Below are 24,262 nucleotides of genomic sequence, written 5' to 3'. Positions count from 1 at the left end.
ACAGTTACAGTCACCAACACTCTGGATAACATGAAAACAGCCTAACCAGCTCTGCTAAGGTGAGTAAAATGTTCAGAGTGTCTGGAAGTAGTTGGCAAGTTAGCCAACTTTAGCCAGTTAGCTTGGGTGCTTGACTGTCGTTGTGAGGTCAGAACGCTCGGATCAACCCTACTCCTCGGCCAGAGCGTCCGGTGTGCGCTCTGAACGCTCTGAGAGAACGGACAATCTGACAATGTTCTGAATTTATGAACGCACAGAACGCACTCTGGCACTCCATAGTGAATTTGAGGTAATTTAGTAATTTACGAACGCACCCTAATTCCCTCAACCACAGGCCATTAGCAGAATGTGAGGATTTGCTAATATGAGTATGAGCCTGATGTCAAAGGGCTTTATAAGACAAATGAGTGGGCACCCAATTGCTTTGGGAAACGTCGTAGGGACATTGAGCACATGTTATCGGAGCGAGTGGACCTTGCGATATGAAATCCTGCCAAATACTTGACATATACCAAAAGGATAATGTTTGCAAATATAGGTTGTGCTGGCAATCATTAAAACTAAACTAATGGATAGAAACCAATACAAAATTGAGAAAATAAAATACAGACACAGATAAAAAAAAAAATTACATGCTCAATGCTTTGGACATTCTATAGCTCTACTAAACAACCTAATTTGAGAAATAAACTTGATCTAAAATATGTTCTGGAGGTACACATTTTCACAAACCATACATTACTCCTGATTTGAAATGTCCTAAACAGGATTTTGAAAGTGCTAATTATAAAATTATAATAAAGTAACATCAGAGCCAATGTCACAAGGCCCTATAAAACACACTGTTTAACAAACACAATTTCATACATTACGCCATTGACATTGAGTGCCAAGTTGTCTCATAAAACAATCCCTTTCAACTATTAAAAAAAATATATAAATAAAATACAGTACCTAAATACAGTATAATTGTCAAATTACTGATTTGATACATACTGTATATATATGACAGTATCATGACATAGAAAATAAGTTAATAGACCATATTCGCCATTACGTTTCATGTTTTACTTCTTGTAGCTTCCAGAATAAATAAGCAAATTGACGATTGCATGTGTAAACAGCAGTAAAATGTATTTAAAGTGTTACAGTGGTGATTTGGTGAACAACATTTATGAGATAAGTAACCTTGCCTGAGACCAGAAGACTTGTGCTAGCTAATACCTAGGCTTTAGCTCAGTGAGCCAACACAGTCTTGTGGCATGCAGGAGACAGTGATGCAGTCTTTCGCACTAGTGAAAAGTGTGGTGTGATTTAACCCTCTGCCTCTGATTCCAGTGAGAACAGGAGTGTGGTTATGGTCTGGGTCCTCCATGATAGACTGTAGTGCCTCCAGTCCCTCTACAGACACACAGACTACCCATCCCCACACTGCTGTCCTGCACATCGACAACTACACACCCAGGCAGACAAAGAGGGGGAGGAGGAGCGGAAAGGGAGAAGAAGTAAAAGAAAAGGAGGGAAGACAGAGAGTCGCACACAGAAAAAGAGAGGGATTACTTCCTGTTGCACAAGTTGACATAAACACCTAGTTTGCAACACTCTATACACACACACAATACTTACTGTTCAGGCTGGTCTCAATCAAGTCCTGTTGTTGCTCCAAGATATTAGGGATCCTAAAGTAGGCCACGCACCAGAGGTCAGACAGGACCAATCACAACAGGTCAGTTGTCAGGCAACGGTCTGTACATTCACAGATCTACAGTCTGTCATCTCTAGACCAATTCAGTCTACAACAGTCTTCCATGACGAGCAACGCCACATAGAAACACATAGCTCATCACTATCTGGTCTATTGATTTAGGTTATTTTCTACCTGGCAGTAATGTTGTCTAATGTTACTTTCAGTCTTGCCAGGGAAATCTCAGCTTTGTCAAATTTTTTATATGCATGCACAGGTAATGTACACAACACTATTTTTTCCTAACCTTTCCATTTGTGGGTTGGATCCCTCTAGTACCCCCCTCAGAATCACCCGTCTGGTCTTGTTATTCTTTATGTCCAAATGAATCACTGTCAGTAGAAACAAGGCATGGCTTACTGAATCACATCTGACACTCCAAGTATACACACCTGACCCAATAGAGGAAACATTTCAGAGTTGCTCCATCAAGCCTGTCAGTTTTTCTCTAGATACCTGATCGGAAGCTAAAATTCTACACTGGCATGGGTTCCATCAAGGACAATAACAGAGTATTTACACTGGGTGGACAAAACATTATGAACACCTGCTCTTTACCATGACCTGACTGAACAGGTGAATTCAGGTGAAAGCTATGGTTCCTTATTGATGCCACTTGTTAAATCCACTTCAAATCACTGTAGATGAAGGGGAGGAGACAGGTTCACTTCTTGCCACTAGGGGGGTGTCATTTCGACATAGCACAAATGCGTCTCCAAATTAAACTGCCTCGTACTCAATTCTTGCTCGTACAATATGCATATTATTATTACTATTGGATAGAAAACACTCTCTAGTTTCTAAAACCGTTTGAATTATGTCTGTAAGTGAAAGAGAACTGGACTTAGAGCACTTTTCCTATGTCTGTGTGAGAATGGCAAATTTTCTCATCTGCTCTGAGACCTGTCTTTAACTTTGCCTGTCTTCTATTGGTTGAGATGCACTGCATACGCCTTCCCCTGGTTGTTAGCGAATAGGGAGAGTTGAAATGGAGTTTCTACGCAGTTCAGAAAGTTGATAATTGGTTGGAACCGAGGTGTCCTGCCTTTTGGAACTTCGCGCTGACGCAGAGAGGGTCTTGGCATGTCTTTTTAGAAGCTCTGGTTTTAGAAACTAGATATATCCGGCTCTGTTTTTATTCGCTATAGGCTTTAAAGACATCATAATCTTGTTATTTTAAACCGATTTATATCAGTTTATGTCAGTATATTGCGATTTTTGGGCATTTCATTTTGTGACGTTGTATTTAGTTGGGTATCTCTCTCTCGAATGCCATGGTGTACTGCTAATTGCAACGTCGAAGGAAACATTCTCCAACCCAGCAACGATTCTTTTGGCCAACGGACACCTTTCCCAAGATTCTGATGGGAGTTCAGCTAATAGTAAGTACTATTTATGCTGATAATTCGTTGTTCTGTTGAAAAAGTAAAATGCATAAGACGACATTATTTTCCATGTAGCCTTGCGCTATCGCACCCTGTATTGCACCCAGTATTGCGCAGTAAGGTTAATTTTAAAAATGTAATTCAGCGATTGCATTAAGAACTAATTTGTCTTTCATATGCTGTCCACCCTGTATTTTTTAGTCAAGTTTATGATTATTTATTGATTAGACTAGGTGACTCTCCAAGATGGCGCCCGAAATTTTCTGGGGAGCTTGGCAACTTTTCGCATTGTATAAGCACGATTTGTGCCGCTAAATATGGACATTTTCGAACAAACTCTATATGCATTGTGTAATATGATGTTACAGGACTGTCATCTGAAGAATTCTGAGAAGGTTAGTGAAAAAATTATTATTTTGGTGGTGAATACGTTATCGCTATGTTTGGCTGGAATCAATGCTGTTGTTTGGTTTGCTACTGTGCTAAGCTAATATAACGTTATATTGTGTTTTCGCTGTAAAACACTTATAACATCTGAAATATTGTCTGGATTCACAAGATCTGTGTCTTTCAATTGCTGTACGCTGTGTATTTTTAAGAAATGTTTTATGATGAGTAATTAGGTAATACACGTTGCTCTCTCTAGTTATTCTAGTCGATTTGTGATGGTGGCTGCAATGGTAAACTATGATTTATACCTGAAATATGCACATTTTTCTAACAAAACATATGCTATACAATAAATATGTTATCAGACTGTCATCTGATGAGGTTGTTTCTTGGTTAGTGGCTATTTATATCTTTATTTGGCCGAATTTGTGATAGCTACTGATGCAGTAAGAAAATGGTGGAGTAAAAAAAAAGTTGTCTTTTGCTAACGTGGTTAGCTAATAGATTTACATATTTTGTCTTCCCTGTAAAACATTTTAAAAATCAGAAATGATGGCTTTATTCACAAGATCTGTATCTTTCATTTGGTGTCTTGGACTTGTGATTTCATGAACATTTTATTATATGATATCCCTGTGGCTTTAGGCTAGGCTATGCTAGTCAGCTTTTGTGATGGGGGGGATCCCGGATCCGGGTTTGTGAGGCGTTAGAGGTTAAAGAAGGATTTTTAAGCCTTGAGACAATTGTGTGCCATTCAGAGGGTGAATGGGCAAGACAAAATATATAAGTGCCTTTGAACGGGGTATGGTAGTAGGTGCCAGGCGCACCGGTTTGAGTCAAGAACTGCAACTCTGCTGGGTTTTTCACACTCAACAGTTCCCATGTGTATCAAGAATGGTCCAACACCCAAAGGACATTCAGCCAACTAGACACAAGTGTGGGAAGCATTGGCGTCAAATTGGGCCAGCATCCCAGTGGAATGGTTTTGACACCTTGTAGTTCATGCCCCGACGAATTGAGGCTGTTCTGAGGGGGGTGCAAGTCAATATTAGGAAGGTGTTATTAATGTTTTGTACAGTGTATGAGTGAGTGAGTCAGTGTATGAGTGAGTGACTGTGTGTATGTGAACACTCTCCATTATCCCTTACCATTGCTGTAGTTGTAGTGGCTGGTCTTGCCAGGTGGGGGCTTGGGCAGGGACAGAGGGGTCTCCTCAGAGGGAATGTCCAACAGGAAGTACTCTACAAACAGCCTGACCACGCTGCTGTCTGCTGCCGGCCGAGACTCAGGCCTCAGTGTCTGAGACACGATCTCCACACGCACACGCTCAGATTTTGGATTGGATTTTGGAAAGTCTAGTGGTTATTATTGCTGTTGTGGATCCCTATTCAGTAGGCTGATGATGGGTCTATAGGAACACACCATAGAATCTTAACTTATCAACCAGGGTAGTAATGACGGAAGTATTCCACACAGTCATGGCCCCATGAAAATCTTTGGTGAAGAGAGGTGTCAGTAAGTAATTGAACATTTTATAAAATGCATAAAAGAAAACAACACGCTCTAGTCAAAACATTGAAAGACTTAAATATATATAAGTCTTCTCTGTTGATATCCATTTCTTCAGACAACAGCTCCGCCTCAGATAGAAACAGATAGTGTTTAGGTGATGGACGGCTGGAACCATGTCTGTCTGTCTAACTAGCCTGGGATTTGCCTGAAGGCTCCGCTCTCCTGTGCTCTGATTGGCTTAATGCCGTTCTCGCTGTCCAATCTGTTGCAAGGAGTGCACAGAAATAAATATTTTTTTATACTTCCTAATATGTTTGAAGGGTCAGGTAGCCTAGCGGCAGGTAGCCTGGAGTGTTGGACTTGTAACCGAAAGGTTGCAAGATTAAATCCCTGAGCGGATGAGGTAAAAATCTGTCGTTCTGCCCCTGAACAAGGCTGTTACCCCACTGTTCCTAGGCCGTCATTGTAAATAAGAATTTGTTCTTAACTGACTTGCCTAGTTAAATAAAGGTAAATAAAATGTACTGAAATATAAACTTCTACAATAATCAAAGTAAATTGTAATTTCAGTGTAAAATAAAATTCTAAGCAGATGATGTGAAAGGGACATACTTGCAGAACAATCGCTCCCATCCAGATGATCAGTAAGAAATATTTTTCTAGCTATCTTTCTAAGCTTTTCTATCCATCAACAACAATAATGCTGCTAATATTAAATTCGACATCATATCTCTACAGTGCAAACCCACACCATGAATGATTCATGAACACCTGTGTTTTGTTTTGTGCTTTCAATAAGAAGAAAAAATCCCATCTGCCAAACTGGTTAAAGGCGATCAGTACCAAACCTCAGCATGAAGCAGATATACCTACAGCACTAGACGTTCGTCCAAACAACGGCGTTGGCAAGATAAACAATACAAATCTAATAAAAACAAACAAAGGCAACTAGACTTGTTGAAAAAAAACTTGTCTTTCCAAAGCTGATATACAGCTTTCACCTGGATGCTGCTGTTTTTTTCCTGTGATACTGGACCCTCAAGATCCAATGGCCTTGATATAAACACAACAAGCCCAATAACCTTGATACATTACTTCCTATCCAACGGTACTATACTCCTATCCTCTACGGACTGAGGTTCATCGAAGTGTACAAGGTAAACAGGCTAGGTTCTATCCTGTATCCCTGGTTCACCCACCTTCCGTCCCATGGAGGACTGTCCAGGAACAATGCAGTCATCACTGTCTGAGAGGATCGATTCAGTCTGATCCTCATCTTCTGCTGCTGGCGCCTCTTCTGCATTTGGGGGAGGGAGAGATGGAAAGAGGGGGGCGGATAACATGCTGACCAGACCGCTCGCGCACATGTGCGTCAGCGTGCGCATCTTGAATTTGTCCATCCACACCAGATGCGATCAGGACACGCAGGTTGAAATATCAAAACTAACTCTGAATCAACTATATTAATTTGGGAACAGGTCGAAAAGCAAACATTTATGGCAATTTAGCTAGCTAGCTTGCGGTTGCTAGCTAATTTGTCCTGGGATATAAACATTGGGTTGTTATTTTGCCTGAAATGCACAAGGTCCTCTACTCCGACAATTAATCCACAGATAAAAGGGTAAACCAAGTTACTTTCTAGTAATCTCTCCTCCTTCAGGGTTCTTCTTCTTCTTTGGACTTTATATGGCGGTTGGCAAACAACTCTAAGGTACATTACCACCACCAACTGGACTGGAGTGTGGACCGCAGTTCATCTTTCAATTACCCACATGGGTATATGCTCCTAAAAAACAATGAGGAGATGGGAGACGCAGGACTTGCAGACCGTCAAGCTTCACAAATAGAACCAAGTTCTATTTTCAAGCACAAAACATTTTAGCGGGGGCTAGTTAATTCCCAACAATTCTACACATTTTGCCATGGGGCGGAGAGACAATTTTAAAGTTGTATAACTAATTTGCTGGAATTCTACTAATTTTGCCATGGGTGGAGGGAAAATCAGCAGTCTTAATTGCAAATTTACTGCAATTCCACACATTTTGCCATAGGATGGCAATAAATGTAAGCAGTTTTTAATATATTTGAGTGAGATTGACTTACAAATCAAATGGGGGCCCCCCGGTCGGTAATGATTACAGGGTTTTCTTCTGGATCAAAATGGGGCTTAGGTGATATGGCATGGTTGGGTCTGGCCATGGACGTGACCAATTAAGCACTTGCGGATTGAACCTCCTGTTGGCTACAGTGATTTTTTCTGCTATTTTAAAGCTAATTTCCTGCAATTATACACATTTTGACATGTGGCAGAGACTACATTTTCCATAACACACACACACACACACACACACACACACACACACACACACACACACACACACACACACACACACACACACACACACACACACACACACACACACACACACACACACAAAAGAAAAGCAACTTTTTTGTCCATTAAAATTAAAACATCAAATTGTAGACATAGTGTCACAATCGTTGGAATAAATGGACCAAGGCGCAGCGTGTGTAGAGTTCCACATAAAAACAATAAAGAGTAACGATACGTGAAGCAAATGCAGTGCTCACAGGCACTACACAAAAACAAGATCCCACAAAAACCCAGTGGGAAAAGGCTGCCTAAATATGATCCCCAATCAGAGACAACGATAAACAGCTGCCTCTGATTGGGAACCATACCAGGCCAACATAGAAATACAAAAACGAGAGTACCCACCCTAGTCACACCCTGACCTAACCAAAATAGAGAATAAAAAGTCTCTCTAAGGTCAGGGCGTGACACATAGTTAATGCTGTAAATGACTATTGTAGCTGGAAACGGCAGATTTTTCATGGAATATCTACATAGGCGTACAGAGGCCCATTATCATCAACCATCACTCCTGTGTTCCAATGGCACATTGTGTTAGCTAATCCAAGTTTATAATTTTAAAAAGCTAATTGATCATTAGAAAACCATTTTGCAATTATGTTAGCACAGCTGAAAACTGTTGTGCTGTTTAATGCTGATTAAAGAAGCAACAAAACTGGCCTTCTTTAGACTAGATGAGTATCTGGAGCATCAGCATTTGTGGGTTCGATTACAGGCTGAAAATGTCCAGAAACAAAACTTTCTTCTGAAATTCGTCAGTCTATTCTTGTTCTGAGAAATGAAGGCTATTCCATGCGAGAAATTGCAGAGAAACTGAAGATCTCGTACAATGCTGTGTACTACTCCCTTCACAGAACAGCGCAAACTGGCTCTAACCAGAATAGAAAGAGGAGTGGGAGGCCCCGGTGCACAACTGAGCAAGAGGACAAGTACATTAGTACATAGTTTGAGAAAGAGACACATCACAAGTCCTCAACTGGCAGCTTCATTAAATAGTACCTGAAAAACACCAGTCTCAACGTCAACAGTAAAGAGGCGACACCGGGATGCTGGCCTTCTAGGCAGAGTTGAAAAGAAAAAGCCATATCTCAGACCGGCCGATACAAATACAAGATTAAGATGGGCAAAAGAACACAGACACTGGACAGAGGTACTCTGCCTAGAAGGCCAGCATCCCGGAGTTGTCTCTTCACTGTTGACGTTGAGACTGGTGTTTTGCGGGTACTATTTAATGAAGCTGCCAGTTGAGGACTTGTGAGGCGTCTGTTTCTCAAACAGTCGCTGTGCCGATGTGGATTTCCTGGAGGTTCTCTCCTCGCTCCAGGTGAATGGTCTTGTCAAACTCTTCGGCCACGTCGTCGTCGGTGATGCTGGGTTTGGTGCCTTAGGCGATGTCTTTCAGTTGGGCTGCAGGGTGAATGGAGAGAGTACAGTACAACAATGTCTTTCAGTTGGGCTGCAGGGTGAATGGAGAGAGCACAGTAAAACAATGTCTTTCAGTTGGGCTGCAGGGTGAATGGAGAGAGCACAGTACTACAATGTCTTTCAGTTGGGCTGCAGGGTGAATGGAGAGAGTACAGTACAACAATGTCTTTCAGTTGGGCTGCAGGGTGAATGGAGAGAGCACAGTACTACAATGTCTTTCAGTTGGGCTGCAGGGTGAATGGAGAGAGCACAGTACTACAATGTCTTTCAGTTGGGCTGCAGGGTGAATGGAGAGAGTACAGTACAACAATGTCTTTCAGTTGGGCTGCAGGGTGAATGGAGAGAGCACAGTACTACGATGTCTTTCAGTTGGGCTGCAGGGTGAATGGAGAGAGCACAGTACAACAATGTCTTTCAGTTGGGCTGCAGGGTGAATGGAGAGAGCACAGTACTATGATGTCTTTCAGTTGGGCTGCAGGGTGAATGGAGAGAGCACAGTACTACAATGTCTTTCAGTTGGGCTGCAGGGTGAATGGAGAGAGCACAGTACAACAATGTCTTTCAGTTGGGCTGCAGGGTGAATGGAGAGAGCACAGTACAACAATGTCTTTCAGTTGGGCTGCAGGGTGAATGGAGAGAGCACAGTACAACAATGTCTTTCAGTTGGGCTGCAGGGTGAATGGAGAGAGCACAGTACAACAATGTCTTTCAGTTGGGCTGCAGGGTGAATGGAGAGAGTACAGTACAACAATGTCTTTCAGTTGGGCTGCAGGGTGAATGGAGAGAGTACAGTACAACAATGTCTTTCAGTTGGGCTGCAGGGTGAATGGAGAGAGCACAGTACTACAATGTCTTTCAGTTGGGCTGCAGGGTGAATGGAGAGAGCACAGTACTACAATGTCTTTCAGTTGGGCTGCAGGGTGAATGGAGAGAGCACAGTACTATGATGTCTTTCAGTTGGGCTGCAGGGTGAATGGAGAGAGCACAGTACAACAATGTCTTTCAGTTGGGCTGCAGGGTGAATGGAGAGAGTACAGTACAACAATGTCTTTCAGTTGGGCTGCAGGGTGAATGGAGAGAGCACAGTACTATGATGTCTTTCAGTTGGGCTGCAGGGTGAATGGAGAGAGCACAGTACAACGATGTCTTTCAGTTGGGCTGCAGGGTGAATGGAGAGAGCACAGTACAACAATGTCTTTCAGTTGGGCTGCAGGGTGAATGGAGAGAGCACAGTACAACAAGAACACCTGTTTCAGTTACAGAGAGAAAGACTAAACCGGACACGACCAAACGACACAAAACTAGACAAAACAACACAAAACAACTAAATCAACACAACACAGTACAATGATGTCTTTCAGTTGGGCTGCAGGGTGAATGGAGAGAGCACAGTACTACAATGTCTTTCAGTTGGGCTGCAGGGTGAATGGAGAGAGCACAGTACTACAATGTCTTTCAGTTGGGCTGCAGGGTGAATGGAGAGAGCACAGTACTACAATGTCTTTCAGTTGGGCTGCAGGGTGAATGGAGAGAGCACAGTACTACAATGTATTTCAGTTGGGCTGCAGGGTGAATGGAGAGAGCACAGTACTACAATGTCTTTCAGTTGGGCTGCAGGGTGAATGGAGAGAGTACAGTACAACAATGTCTTTCAGTTGGGCTGCAGGGTGAATGGAGAGAGCACAGTAAAACAAGAACACCTGTTTCAGTTACAGAGAGAAAGACTAAACCGGACACGACCAAACTACACAAAACTAGACAAAACAACACAAAACAACTAAATCAACACAACACAGTTCACAACAATCTTGTAGGAAGAAATCAACACCCTCTAGTTTCTTAATCTTGACAGCCCTCATGTCCAGCAGCTGGGAAAGATGTTCCAACTTCAGCTCGTACTCTAGTTTGGAGTCATTCATCTTACGTGTCACTGCTTCAAGTTCCACCTGAGACACAGGAAAACAGTGACATTTTCTACAAAGTATGTCACCTGATCAAGTAAAAAAAAAACATTTTTTTTTTTGTTGTAAATCTGAATTCACACAAAACAATTTTAAAGACACAAAGGTCCTGGTCGACTGATACTTCTTTCAACCTTGATCTTGTCCAGAATCTTGTTTTGGTCTGTCAGGTCAGACTTCAGTGCTACCTCTAGCTGGGCTAGATGTTCCCGGATTATGTAGAAAGCACCTGGAACACAAAACCAAATGTAATCCACAAAATAGTCATGCAGAAAAAAGTTTTTAATATAGGATTTCAACATGCAAAGAAAAATACAAACGTGGAGTCAAATCCCTCACCTGTTCATTAGTTTATCACAGTTCTCCTTTAGCAGCTCTCTCTCCTTCTCCAGGTCATGGATTCGCTCCTGCAACTGTGTTTCATTTAAAAGAGGATAGTTAATTAGTCAAAAGGTTAGCCAAGAGTTTCCCTACGATGTTGAGACTGTATCAGCCTCATCAAATTGCTCTTGATAAGAGAGTCTACTAAAAGGCTAAACCAAAGGGCTGGTTTCCCAGACACAGATTAAGCCTAGTCCAGGACTATAAAGCATGCTCAATGGAGAATCTCCATTGAAAGTGCTTTTTTAGTCGAGGACTTGGCTTAACCTGTGTCTGGGAAACCAGCCCAAATGTATTGCAAGGTTACCTCCTCTGTGAGAATGAGTTGGCCTGTAGTTGGCTCTCCAGGCCAAGACTCCTCACTTGCTCGTCTTTCAGATTGCCCGTGAGCTCGTCCATCTTGGCCATCACAGCTTCATGACTGGCCTTCGGGGTCCACTGATTCTGCAATCACAACATAGGGGTCATTACCATGGTGACTGGGTTTAAACAGTATGTGTTCTTTTGAAAGAACAAGTTATTTGAAGTTTCCATGACGACTATTGATTACAATGTGCTGGGGAGACCAAAACATTTCCCAAAAGTTTGCCCACCCATGTGCTAGAACATTGCTAATCAACTAGTGTCTCCCGAAACATGCTGTTGTGTTTCACCTCTTGGAGTTGTAGGAATCTGCCCTCGAGCACAGTGAATGCGTTGCCCTTCTCAACTAGCTGTTTCTGCAGCCGGATCATCTCCACCTTGTCCTTGATAGTAGACCTGGAGACACCACAACACAATACAAGGGGTATGCTTTTGTTCACTATTCCCCATATAGTGTGTGTGTGTATTTGTACGTTATTTATTATTTCAAATAATTACCGAGGGGGTAGATCAGCTTTAACATTGCAAATAGACTTTAGCTTCCATCTATGTAATTGTCTGCATCATTTCCAATCCACAATATAAACTCAGAAAAAAAAGAAACGTCCTCTCACTGTCAACTGCGTTTATTTTCAGCAAACTTAACATGTGTAAATATTTGTATGAACATAACAAGATTCAACAACTGAGACATAAACTGAACAAGTTCCACAGACATGTGACTAACAAAAATGGAATAATGTGTCCCTGAACAAAGGGGGGTCAAATCAAAAGTAACAGTCAGTATCTGGTGTGGCCACCAGCTGCATTAAGTACTGCAGTGAATCTCCTCCTCATGGACTGCACCAGATTTGCCAGTTCTTGCTGTGAGATGTTACCCCACTCTTCCACCAAGGCACCTGCAAGTTCCCGGACATTTTTGGGGGGAATGGCCCTAGCCCTCACCCTCAGATCCAACAGGTCCCAGACGTGCTCAATGGAATTGAGATCCGGGCTCTTCGCTGGCCATGGCAGAACACTGACATTCCTGTCTTGCAGGAAATCATGCACAGAACGAGCAGTATGGCTGGTGGTATTGTCATGCTGGAGGGTCATGTCAGGATGAGCCTGCAGGAAGGGTACCACATGAGGGAAGAGGATGTCTTCCCTGTAACGCACAGCGTTGAGATTGCCTGCAATGACAACAAGCTCAGTCCGATGAGGCTGGGACACACCACCCCAGACCATGACGGACCCTCCACGTCCAAATCGATCCCGCTCCAGAGTACAGGCCTTGGTGTAATGCTCATTCCTTCGACGATAAACGAGAATCCGACCATCACCCCTGGTGAGACAAAACCAAAACTTGTCAGTGAAGAGCACTTTTTGTCAGTCCTTTCTGGTTCAGCGATGGTGGGTTTGAGCCCATAGGCAACGTTGTTTCCGGTGATGTCTGGTGAGGACCTGCCTTACAACAGACCTACAAGCCCTCAGTCCAGCCTCTCTCAGCCTATTGTGGACAGTCTGAGCACTGATGGAGGGATTGTGCGTTCCTGGTGTAACTCGGGCAGTTGTTGTTGCCATCCTGTACCTGTCCCGCAAGTGTGGTGTTCAGATGTACCGATCCTGTGCAGGTGTTGTTACCCATGGTCTGCCACTGCGAGGAGGATCAGCTGTCCGTCCTGTCTCCTGTAGCGCTTATGCGTCTCACAGTACAGACATTGCAATTTATTGCCCATGCCACATCTGCAGTCCACATGCCTCCTTGCAGCATGCCTAAGGCACGTTCACGCAGATGAGCAGGGACCCTGGGCATTTTTCTTTTGGTGTTTTTCAGAATCAGTAGAATTGCCTCTTTAGTGTCCTATGTTTTCATAACTGTGACTGTAATTGCCTACCTTCTGTAAGCTGTTAGTGTCTTAACGACCGTTCCACAGGTGCATGTTCATAAATTGTGCATGTTCATAAAAAGCATGGGAAACAGGGTTTAAACCCGTTACAATGAAGACCTGTGAAGTTATTTTGATTTTTACGAGACAGGGTCCTGAAAAAGGGATGTTTCTTTTTTTGCTGAGTTTATATTTTTTTGCTACAACTTTTTCAAAATGGGACTTCATGTTACACAATACATATATGTTTTGTTCAATAAAGTTCATATTTATATCCAAAAACCTCAGTTTACATTGGCGCCATGTTCAGAAATGCCTCCAAAATATCCAGAGAAATTGCAGAGCCACATCAAATAATAGAAATACTCATCATAAACTTTGATGAAAGATACATGTTTTACATATAATTAAAGATACACTTGTTCTTAATGCAACCGCTGTGTCAGATTTCAAAAAGCTTTACGGAAAAAGCACAATATTCAATAATCTGAGAACAGCGTTCAGCCACGAAAGGAAGCCATACAGTTACCCGCCAAATTGTGCAGTCAACAAAACTCATAAATAGCATTATAAATCTTCACTTACCTTTGCTGATCTTCGTCGGAATGCACTCCCAGGACTCCCACTTCCACAAGAAATGTTTGTTTTGTTGGGTAATGTCCATCATTTATGTCCAAATAGCTATTTTTGTTAGCGTGTTTGGTAAACAAATCCAAAGTCAGGAAGCGCGTTCACTAAAAGCAGACGAAATGTCAAAAAGTTCCGTAACAGTCAGTAAAAACATGTCAAACGATGTATTGAATCAATCTTTAGGATATTTTTTACATAAATCTTCAATAAAGTTCCAACCGGAGAATTCCATTGTCTTCAGAAGTGCGATGGAACAGAGCTCCCTCTCATGCATGGTCAGAGCATGGTCAGCTCATGATAGACCTTACTCATTCCCGTCCCCTTCGGCCCCACTTCACAGTACAAGCATCAGACAAGGTTCTAAAGACTGTTGACATCTAGTGGAAACCGTAGGAAGTGCAAACTGACCCATATCCCACTGTGTATTCGATAGGCGATGAGTTGAAAACCTACAAACCTCAGATTTCCCACTTCCTGGTTGGATTTTTTTCTCAGGTTTTTGCCTGCCATATGAGTTCTGTTATACTCACAGACATCATTCAAACAGTTTTAGAAACTTCAGAGTGTTTTCTATCCAATACTACTAATAATATGCATATATTAGCAACTGGGACTGAGGAGCAGGCAGTTTACTCTGGGCATCTCTGGGCACCTTTTCATCCAAGCTACTCAATACTGCCCCTGCAGCCATAAGAATTTCCAGCTTCACCTGGAATGCTTTTCCAACAGTCCTGAAGGAGTTCCCACATGTGCTGAGCACTTGTTGGCTACTTTACCTTCACTCTGTGGTCAGAATCATCCCAAACCATCTCAATTTGGTTGAGGTCGGGGGATTGTGAAGGCCAGTAAAAATAGTAAAAATAAAGAAAAAGACTTGAATGAGTAGGTGTTCTAAAACTTTTTACCAATAGTGTATATGTTACCTCTGTCCAGTGGTCTACTGATTCACAGGTGGAGGAGTGATTATTCAAACCCTCTCTCTTTCCTCCTCAGCTGGTCTCTCAGCAGCTCTGCTGCTCTGTCCATATCCTCTATGTGAGACCGTTCAGTCTCGATCACATTCTCACTAACAGACACAGAGAGAAAGGGCGAGGCAGAGAGAGGAGAGAAAGAAAGAGAGAGAGAGGAGAGAGAGAGAGATGAAAGAGGGGGAGAGAGAGGAGGGAGAGAGAGAGAGAGAGAGAGAGAGAGAGAGAGAAAGGCATTACTATAACAGATGGAATGTTGCTAACATGGAGCAAAAACACTACAGAGGCACTGAATCCTTCACAGTGTAGCTGATGAGAACCGTTCATACAGGTTCCGGATCTCAGCTCTGGTGTCGTCCAGCAGACTGTGTCCATATTTTGGGGGGGGCCTGCCACTCACCTCCACCTCCACACTCCTGGGTCCTGGAGGGGACACAGACACATCAAGGCTTACAGTTTAATCAGGTGTATTAGTGCAGGTCAAAAACAAACATGTGCATTAAAGGGGGGGAGAAATACTGCTAACACAGACATGCCCAGAGTTTGAGGCTTTGTTGGCCAGAGTATAAAGCATAGACATCATATATTCATCATACATGACAGTTTTAGAGAGCAACAGGTCAGAGGTCTCAGCTGACCCTGTGACTCTCAACATGTGTGTTTCTGGGGGTTGGGGAAAAGGCAGAAGATACATTTCCGTTCTAACCAAATGGAAAATAAAGTATCCATTCTATTTCTTTTCACCTCTGGGAGCAGTGGGGGGTGTGACCGTGTCCTCCCTCAGCCTCCGCAGGCCCGTGTTGACGCGTGATTGGACATGGCCGTAGGGGGTGGTTTGTTTGCTCTGCGTCTGCAGGTGCTGTTTGGCGGCCAGCAGACACTGCTTCAGGGCCTCATTCTGCATCTGCAGCTCCTGGACCTTGAATTCAATTTTATTTGGGGTTGCAAATAAACAAAACATACAATCGATAAGATGCGCATTTCAAATCCCAGAAGATAACACATGGAAACACTGTCTGTGTCCCAAATGGCACCCTATTCCCTGCACTACTTTGACCAGAGCCCTAGTGAAAACTAGTGCACTATACAGGGAATAATAAGGGTACCATTTTGGACGCATCCACTTATTTTCGAAGTGGTCCACCTTCTCCTGCAGCTCCTCCATCATCTCCTCTAGCTCCACGTCCCAGCCCCCTGGATGCACCACGCCTGCAGATATTTGCTCCAACCGCCAACGGTCCTTCACCAAGTGCACCAGCTTGGTGGCCATCCTGTGAAAAGCCAAGGTGAAATTAAATAAGTTAGAGCGTCCATATAATGGGAATAGAAGAAAGGGTTAGAAATCCACATATGGCCTCCCGAGTGGTGCAGTGGTCTAAGGCATTGTATTGCAGTTCTTCAAGCATCACTACAGACCCGGGTTCGATCCCAGCCTGTGTCACAGGCGGCCGTGCCCGCGAGACTGGGTTAGGGGAGAGTTTGGCCGGCTGGGATTTCCTTGTCCCATCTCGCTCTAGCGACTCCTTGTGGCGGGCCGGGCGCCTGCAAGCTGACTTCGGTTGCCAGATGGATGTGATTCCTCCAACACATTGGTGTGGCTGGCTTCTGAGTTAAGCGAGCAGTGTGTCAAGAAGCAGTGCGGCTTGGCAGGGTCGTGTTTCGGAGGATGCATGGCTCTTGACCTTCACCTCTCCCGTGTCCTTAAGGGAATTGCAGCGATGGGACAAGACTGTAACTATCAATTGGATTTCATGAAATTGGGGAGAAAAGGGGTTAAAAATACCCGCCCCCCCAAAAAATATATATATTTAAGAAATCCACATATGAAGAATTCTCAGACGCTAAGGTTTGATACTGTAGGGTCATGCATTGGGATTGAAACCTTTATTGTGTGTATGCAGGCGTGCAGTTCTCACTGCTCACCGGGTGAGCAGGTTTTCCTCATGGAGCTGTAGGAACCGGTCTTCCACCTCCTCTCTGCTCACTCGCGAGATCGCCTGCCGTGCACAGGCATTCTGGGCCATCAGCGACTCTGCAAACAGAGCCAGGAAGTTACCGCCAGTTTAGAGACAAACATAAGGTAAAGTAAAGTAAGGTGAAGTTCAAGCCATTACTAACCTGGTAATCCCACTCCAACTTGAGGGAGGTTTAGGGTGATGTCTTTAACTTCTTATGGCTGCAGGGGCAGTATTAAGTAGCTTGGATGAAAGGTGCACAGAGGTGCCCATATTAAACTGCCTGCTCCTCAGTCCTAGTTGCTAATATATGCATATTATTATTCGTATTGGATAGAAAACACTCTGAAGTTTCTGAAACTGTTTGAATTATGTCTGTGAGTATAACAGAACTCATATGGCAGGCAAAAACCTGAGAAGTTAAACTTCCTGTTTGAATTGTTTCTGAGGTGGCAGATTTTCAACCAAGCTCTCATTGAAATTACAGCGAGATATTGATGAGTTTTCACTTCCTACGGCTTCCACTAGATGTCAACAGTCAATAGAACTTTGTCTGATGACTCTAATGTGAAGGGGGGCCGAAGGAGACAGGAATTAGTAATCACTGCCATGAGGTGACCACGCATTGAACACGCGCCTTCACATGAGGAGGACCTCCGTTCCACCGCTCTTCTGAAGTCAATCTAATTCTCCGGTTGGAACGTTATTCAAGATGTATGTTAACAACATTCTAAAGATTGATTCAGTACATCGTTTGACATGTTTCTACTGACTGTTACGGAACTTTTGGACATTTCGTCACGTTATAGTGGATGCGCTTTGTGACTTTGGAATTGTTTACCGCTAACGCGCTAACCAAAGTAGCTAATTGGACATAAATAACAGACATTATCAAACAAATCAAGCATTTATTGTGGACCTGGGATTCCTAGGACTGCATTCTGATGAAGTTCATCAAAGGTAAGGAAACATTTATCATGTATTTTCTGGTTTCTGTTGACCCCAACATGGCGGCTAATTTGGCTATTGTTCTGAGCTCCGTCTCAGATTATTGCATGATTTGCTTTTTCCGTAAAGATTTTTTGAAATCTGACACAGCGGTTGCATTAAGGAGAGGTATATCTGTAACGGCAGATTTCCTCCTCTTCGTCTGAAGAGGAGGTGTAGCAGGGATCGGACCAAGACGCAGCGTAGTTAGTGTTCATCATGTTTAATAACGACAAAACCGTGAACACTACAAAATACAAAATAACAAATGTGGCAAAACCGAAACAGTCCTATCTGGTGCATAGAACACAAAGACAGAAGACAACCACCCACAAACCCCAACACAAAACAGGCTACCTAAATATGGTTCCCAATCAGAGACCACGCAAAACACCTGTCTCTGATTGAGAACCATATCAGGCCAAACAAGAAACCCACATAGAAACAGACAACATAGAATGCCCACTCAGCTCACGTCCTGACCAATACTAAAACAACGAAAACACAAAAGAACAATGGTCAGAACGTGACAATATCTATAATTCCATATGTATAACTTGTATTATCATCTATAATTCCATGTGTATATTATCATCTACATTTATGATGAGTATTTCTGTTGAAACGATGTGGCTATGCAAAATCACTTGATGTTTTTGGAACTAGTGAATGTAACGCGCCAATGTAAACTCAGATTTTTTGTTATAAATATGAACTTTATCAAACAAAACATGCATGTATTGTGTAACATGAAGTCCTATGAGTGTCATCTGATGAAGATAATCAAAGGTTAGTGATTCATTTTATCTCTATTTCTGCTTTTTGTGAAAGCTATCTTTCGCTGGAAAAATGGCTGTGCTTATTGTGGTTTGGCGGTGACCTAACATAATCGTTTGTAGTGCTTTCACTGAAAAGCATATTTGAAATCGGACACTTTGGTGGGATTAACAACAAGATTACCGTTAAAATGATATAAGACACATGTATGTTTGAGGAATTTTAATTATGAGATTTCTGTTGTTTGAATTTGGCGCCCTGCACTTTCACTGGCTGCTGTCATATCGATCCCGGTAGCGGGATGCAGCCATAAGAAGTTAACGGGCACATCGCCCGCCGTCTCGTCAGCAAATGAAGACATGGTTCAATCTGGAAATAAAGGTTGAGAGACATTATAACCCATCTATGAAACCTTACAACCCATCTATGAAAGACAACTAACAGTACACAGCCTCCTAAAAGGGCATAGCCTGCCCCACTGTAATACTTGGTTGCTTTAATAGCCAAATGTGACTTGTTGTAGCTAGGAAGGACAGAGGAAAACCATGCAACTACTAGATCACTGTCTTGAATAGGTGTGCATCTTATTCTTTCCCTACTAGCTTAATCCGTTTCTATCTTTCTAGGTCAAAAGACTGAGCTCACAAACAGTCTAGGTAGCTAGGTTTGGCTACCTAAAGTAGCTAGCTAGGAAAACAAGCAGCTCGAATCTGATACTAAGAATCAATTAGCTAGTTTTAGATTGACTAAGCAAGCTAGCTATTGTTAAGTTTAAAAATATCTGTCCAAGTGTAAAACATACATGAATTATTTGGACAGTTAACTATCAATTCCCTAAACATTTCACTCCTCAGCGACAGTTGCTAGTAAACAACATTCTTCCTGTTCCCATGTGTGCATGCGTTTCAAAATAATCATTGGATATGTAGTTTCAGGAGTGGACGAGTAGCCTACAGTCAGAGAGGAAGAGGCAAATTAATATATTCCAAAATCTTTGGTGCAGTCAGTATCTAAAAGTATTTGGTACAGTAGCCTACTTTGTAATGCTGATTGGCATTATTTGCACATTAATTCAGTTAATGTTCTTATGCATTGTGTGTCTGTCTTTTATACTGTCTCTACCGTAGGCCTACATTTTACTTTTTTTTTTTTTTTTTTACATTTTAGTCATTTAGCAGACGCTCTTATCCAGAGCGACTTACAGTAGAGTGCATACATTTTATTACATTTCATTTTACATACTGAGACAAGGATATCCCTACCGGCCAAACCCTCCCTAACGCGGACAACGCTATGCCAATTGTGCGTCGCCCCACGGACCTCCCGGTTGCGACAGAGCCTGGGCGCGAACCCAGCCCAGCCTGGGCGCGAACCCAGAGACTCTGGTGGCGCAGCTAGCACTGCAATGCAGTGCCCTAGACCACTGCGCCACCCAGGAGGCTTACAAGATCAGTAATGCTGTAGCCTAAATGTTTAGGGAATTTTCTAATGAAGTTGATGCTATTCTTTCTATGCCTTTTCATGTTTTGTATGTTTCTTCTTTCATCTGAAATGGGACCATTTCTTTCCCTCTTACCACCCTCTGTGAATGGAAGCAGCAGGGCCACCAATCAGGTCCTGTTCTATACATAATCCCAAAACTTTGCATGTAGGCCTATTTGTAATCTGAGATGGAAAAATAGCCCTGGTTTACAGCCAGGGATTTGACAGGCAGACTGTCAGCTCTCTGCCTTTCATGAATTGGCAATGGGGCTAATTTAGAAGGCTGAGATGAGAGCCAGACTGGACAGAATGAGTTCACTCTGCATGCTCCTCTCCAGGCCTGCCACGCAGAGAGCACTGGGGCATGACAGTCTCCTCTCATGGCTGCCTCCTTAAGTCCTAACCTTTGACCCCCCCACTCTGCCCCCCCATCTCTCCTTTATTGGAGGGTTGGAGTGGGTCAGGGTGCTTTTTCGTTTTGGCGGTTGATCTGCCGTGGAGTGAAGGCAAGTCGTGCCTGCCTATCTGTCTGTATGTCAGGTCAGTGTTAGTTTGACTGTCAGAGCTGGCCTGTCGTTGAGTTCCATGATGCTTTTCAGCCTTTTGTTCAACAGGCCGTACCCCCTCCACTGCAAAACAGAACTGTCAAGCACATGATCAGACGAGCATGTAAAGGGCACTTTTTTCGCACCTCCTTTCCCCTCCCTCCCCCATTGTAATATAGGGAGATTTCCCCCCCAATGTGTCCTAGCTGTCTCTGGTTCTATTCAATTTATTCAGATGAGTGTCACTAGGGGCAGCGGGTCAGATCCTGTTGTCGGTTAGAAACCAGAGAGGTTAGTGAAACGAAACGAGTGAAAATAAAAAAGTGAACAAGGTCAGAAGAAAGGGTGAATACTTTACATACTTTATCTGGGTATAGCTAATTTATTGTTATGTTATCCCTATAGGCATGCCACATCCATACTGTAGCCCTACATTCACATCAATCTATTATTTTATCTATCTATCTATCTGTAATTTTTTTTTTTTACTTTATTTAACTAGGCAAGTCAGTTAAGATCAAATTCTTATTTACAATGGCCTACCGGGGAACAGTGGGTTAACTGCCTTGTTCAGGGGCAGAACGATTTTTACCTTGTCAGCTCTGGGATTCTATCCAGCAACCTTTCGGTTACTGGGTCAACGCTCTAACCACTAGGCTACCTGCCGCCCCTATCTATCTATTGTATTTTGTGCCTTGAGGAACAGGGTCAGAGAAGCAGACCAGACAGAGCTAGATACAACATCATGGCTCTTGAAATAACTGGAAAAGTAACTATAGGCTACAGTAACAGCAGGAAAGACAACTAGGCCTAGACACATATAAATCCCATGTGACACTAGGTGGCACTTGGTTACCGCTATCTGTGAGGCCGTACTCCCTCACTCACCCTTGTTCTGGCTTAGCCTCCTGTCCTGTTACTGTTCTGTTGTGTTTGTTTTCATGCAGCGCAGCGCAGGGCCATGGCAGCCTTATGTTATCATAGGTCATAATGTTGAATATTCATTCACCTCTGCCACGCTACACCTGCTACACATGTTTCAAAGGTGTCTATGAGCGTGACGTTTGTAGGTACGTTTTGGGTCACCGCTTCTACAGCAGTCTAGTTTTAAATTGGTTTCATATTAACATAAACATATGCACTTTAGTGTTATTGCAGTGGTTCGTTTTTAGATAACTTCAGTGGACTGTATCGGAGAAGCTTCTGTACACTAAGGAAGGTTAACTTATTGATGTCTGGGTAGAATATTGACAGTATATTTTCGGGCTAGAGATAATGTAATTCAGTCATCTGCAGGTTGTCTAATGTCATTGCGTAACCTCACTCAACTCACATAGAAAGTAAAGTAAAAACAATACTTTGGTATAATTTTGTGTGTTCTGTCATATGACGTGATTGACTTAGCAATGAAAATATCCTTTGAGTGTATATGTGTGACAAAGGGAAGTTTGGTATCCTACATGATGTCCCTTAGCTCTTTGTCTTTGTCATGATAAAATGGTAAATGGTCAGCCATGTATGTACCATAATGGTAACTCGGTTGTATTGTTCTTTTAAGAGTAAATACACTTGGGCCATGAGAAGCTTGAGATCACTGTACTGTACTGGACTTCTCTCCATCAAATCTAGGCCACACATTCAGAGAGAAAGAGAGAGATCCATCTTCATAGGAGTGATTTCACCTCTGCCAACCCTGCTGTTTAGACCAATGAATAGCACTTCCCCCCCGGACTGAAAGAACAATTAGTGGACTCTTCTATTGGGTATCACTGTGAGAGAGCAGAAGAGGTCTGTTGGCATACTCATTTTTCATGGTGGTTTTACAGAATAAATGCCATAGTGATGGAGTGCTTGGCAATGGCTTGTGTGTGTGTGTGTGTGTGAGTGCGTGCATGCGTGCGTTTGTGCTTGTGTGTGTGGGAGGACCACCACAGGGACTTGTGTGATTTATAGACAAGGCTGACTGAGCTGTTACAATACAATACAAAACTGCAGCCAGGGCCCGATTGGCCCGGCCCGGCATCCAGGAATATCAACTAGGTTTAAGATGAATGTTCCCTCTAAGTTAGCAATACGTTAATTATCACTTATTATAAACCGGGATGTTTGGGTCCTGGATCAGACAATATACCACAGGTATGACGCAAAATTACTTGTTTACTGTTCTAATTATGTTGCTAACCAGTTTATAATACCAATAAGGCTTTGCGTGGTGCCTAAGATCAGCCCCTTAGCTGGGTTTTTGGCCATATACCTCACCTCCTCGAACCCTATTGCTTAAGTAGTCCATGAGTCAAACTGTGTGCATACCAAATGGCACCCTATTCCCTGCATAGTGCACTACTTTTGACCAGGGCCCATAGGGCTCAGGTCAATAGTAGTGCACTATGTAGGGAATAGGGGGCTATTTGGGACGCAGAAGTCTGTTCTTCTTGTTAATGACTGATTACTGGATCAGACTGTGTCCGTTGCTGTGTCTGATGTGGTGTTTACACACATGAATTAATCTTTGATTTGACACCACAGAGGTTTCTTAGAATAGCTTGTATATATTAAAGTGTCACTAATCTAATATTTTTGTTCTGTTTACGGAACAGGGAAATATCAAGAGTTGATTTTTAACATCGTCAAAGTATTCTCTGCTGCCACAACAGACTTAACCACTAAACAAGACAGTCACATAGTTGTAGAAATGCAGCAGTTTTATATTGATGTTAAAGTGATGTTGATATTTGATATCACAATAAAGCGATCATCTATTTTCACAATTATCTCCTGATGGTGTGGCAACTGAGAACATGTTCTTGGGCCTGCCTGCATAACCTAGTCAAAAAGTGACTGTTGTGTGCATATCCAATGACTTTAATGAGAAGCTTCATTGTCTGACACTACACTCCCAGGACAGTTGAGCACAGTGCAGCAGACCCAGCCTGAATCCAAAATTGCACCCTATTCCCTATTCTGGTAGGAAGTAGTGCACTATAGGTAATAGGGTGCCATTTGGGATGTAGCCCAGTCTGCCCTGAACACTAATTACTGCTGGTTATTGACCAGGATGTTTAAATGGTGAGGAGGAGGAGGTTAAGGTCAATGTCAATGCTAATGTTAATGTACTGCGTTGAGTGCTTGTCGGTATGCTCAAAGCTGCAGAGAGGTTAAGTATATGTAGTGTCAGTGTGGAGTTGTCAGACTGCCACCATATGCATCCTTACTTGGAAATGATATATTTTACAACCACAAGGGCCCCCCTTATTCAGATACAACATACAAGCAAACAGAATGATACTGTAGCCTTTGGTTGATAGTAAAGTCTTGTTGAGATAAATATATATTTGTGATGAGTTTTTGTTTATGCCATAGAATATATAGTATCAGTAGATATGACAGTGTAAAGAATTGACGTGCCTCTGTTGTTACGGACTGGTTATAATCCACCACACTGTTCCAGTTCACTTCAAGCATATTGTCTGTTCAAGGCTCCTGAGCAGGTAATA

General features: G+C 42.8%; 1 protein-coding gene across 1 annotated transcript; it reads right to left on the bottom strand.

Annotated features, from left to right (window-relative positions):
- Nucleotides 1–1,416: 1,416 nt before the first annotated feature.
- Nucleotides 1,417–17,046, bottom strand: rpgrip1l (RPGRIP1 like). Its single transcript, XM_039016918.1, is given in 17 exon segments — nt 1,417–1,439; nt 1,627–1,679; nt 1,971–2,076; nt 4,668–4,845; nt 6,231–6,328; nt 8,714–8,833; nt 10,680–10,797; nt 10,947–11,041; nt 11,171–11,225; nt 11,524–11,637; nt 11,847–11,952; nt 14,978–15,002; nt 15,005–15,120; nt 15,352–15,445; nt 15,767–15,941; nt 16,167–16,293; nt 16,946–17,046. Coding segments are annotated over 17 exon segments (1,704 nt in total).
- Between the last annotated feature and the right edge of the window lie 7,216 nt (nt 17,047–24,262).

The sequence above is a fragment of the Salvelinus namaycush genome, chromosome 21 (assembly GCF_016432855.1).
Source record: "Salvelinus namaycush isolate Seneca chromosome 21, SaNama_1.0, whole genome shotgun sequence".
Taxonomy (NCBI): domain Eukaryota; kingdom Metazoa; phylum Chordata; class Actinopteri; order Salmoniformes; family Salmonidae; genus Salvelinus; species Salvelinus namaycush.
The sequence above is the reverse complement of the archived record's forward strand: the minus strand, read 5'-3'. Positions and strand labels throughout refer to the sequence as shown.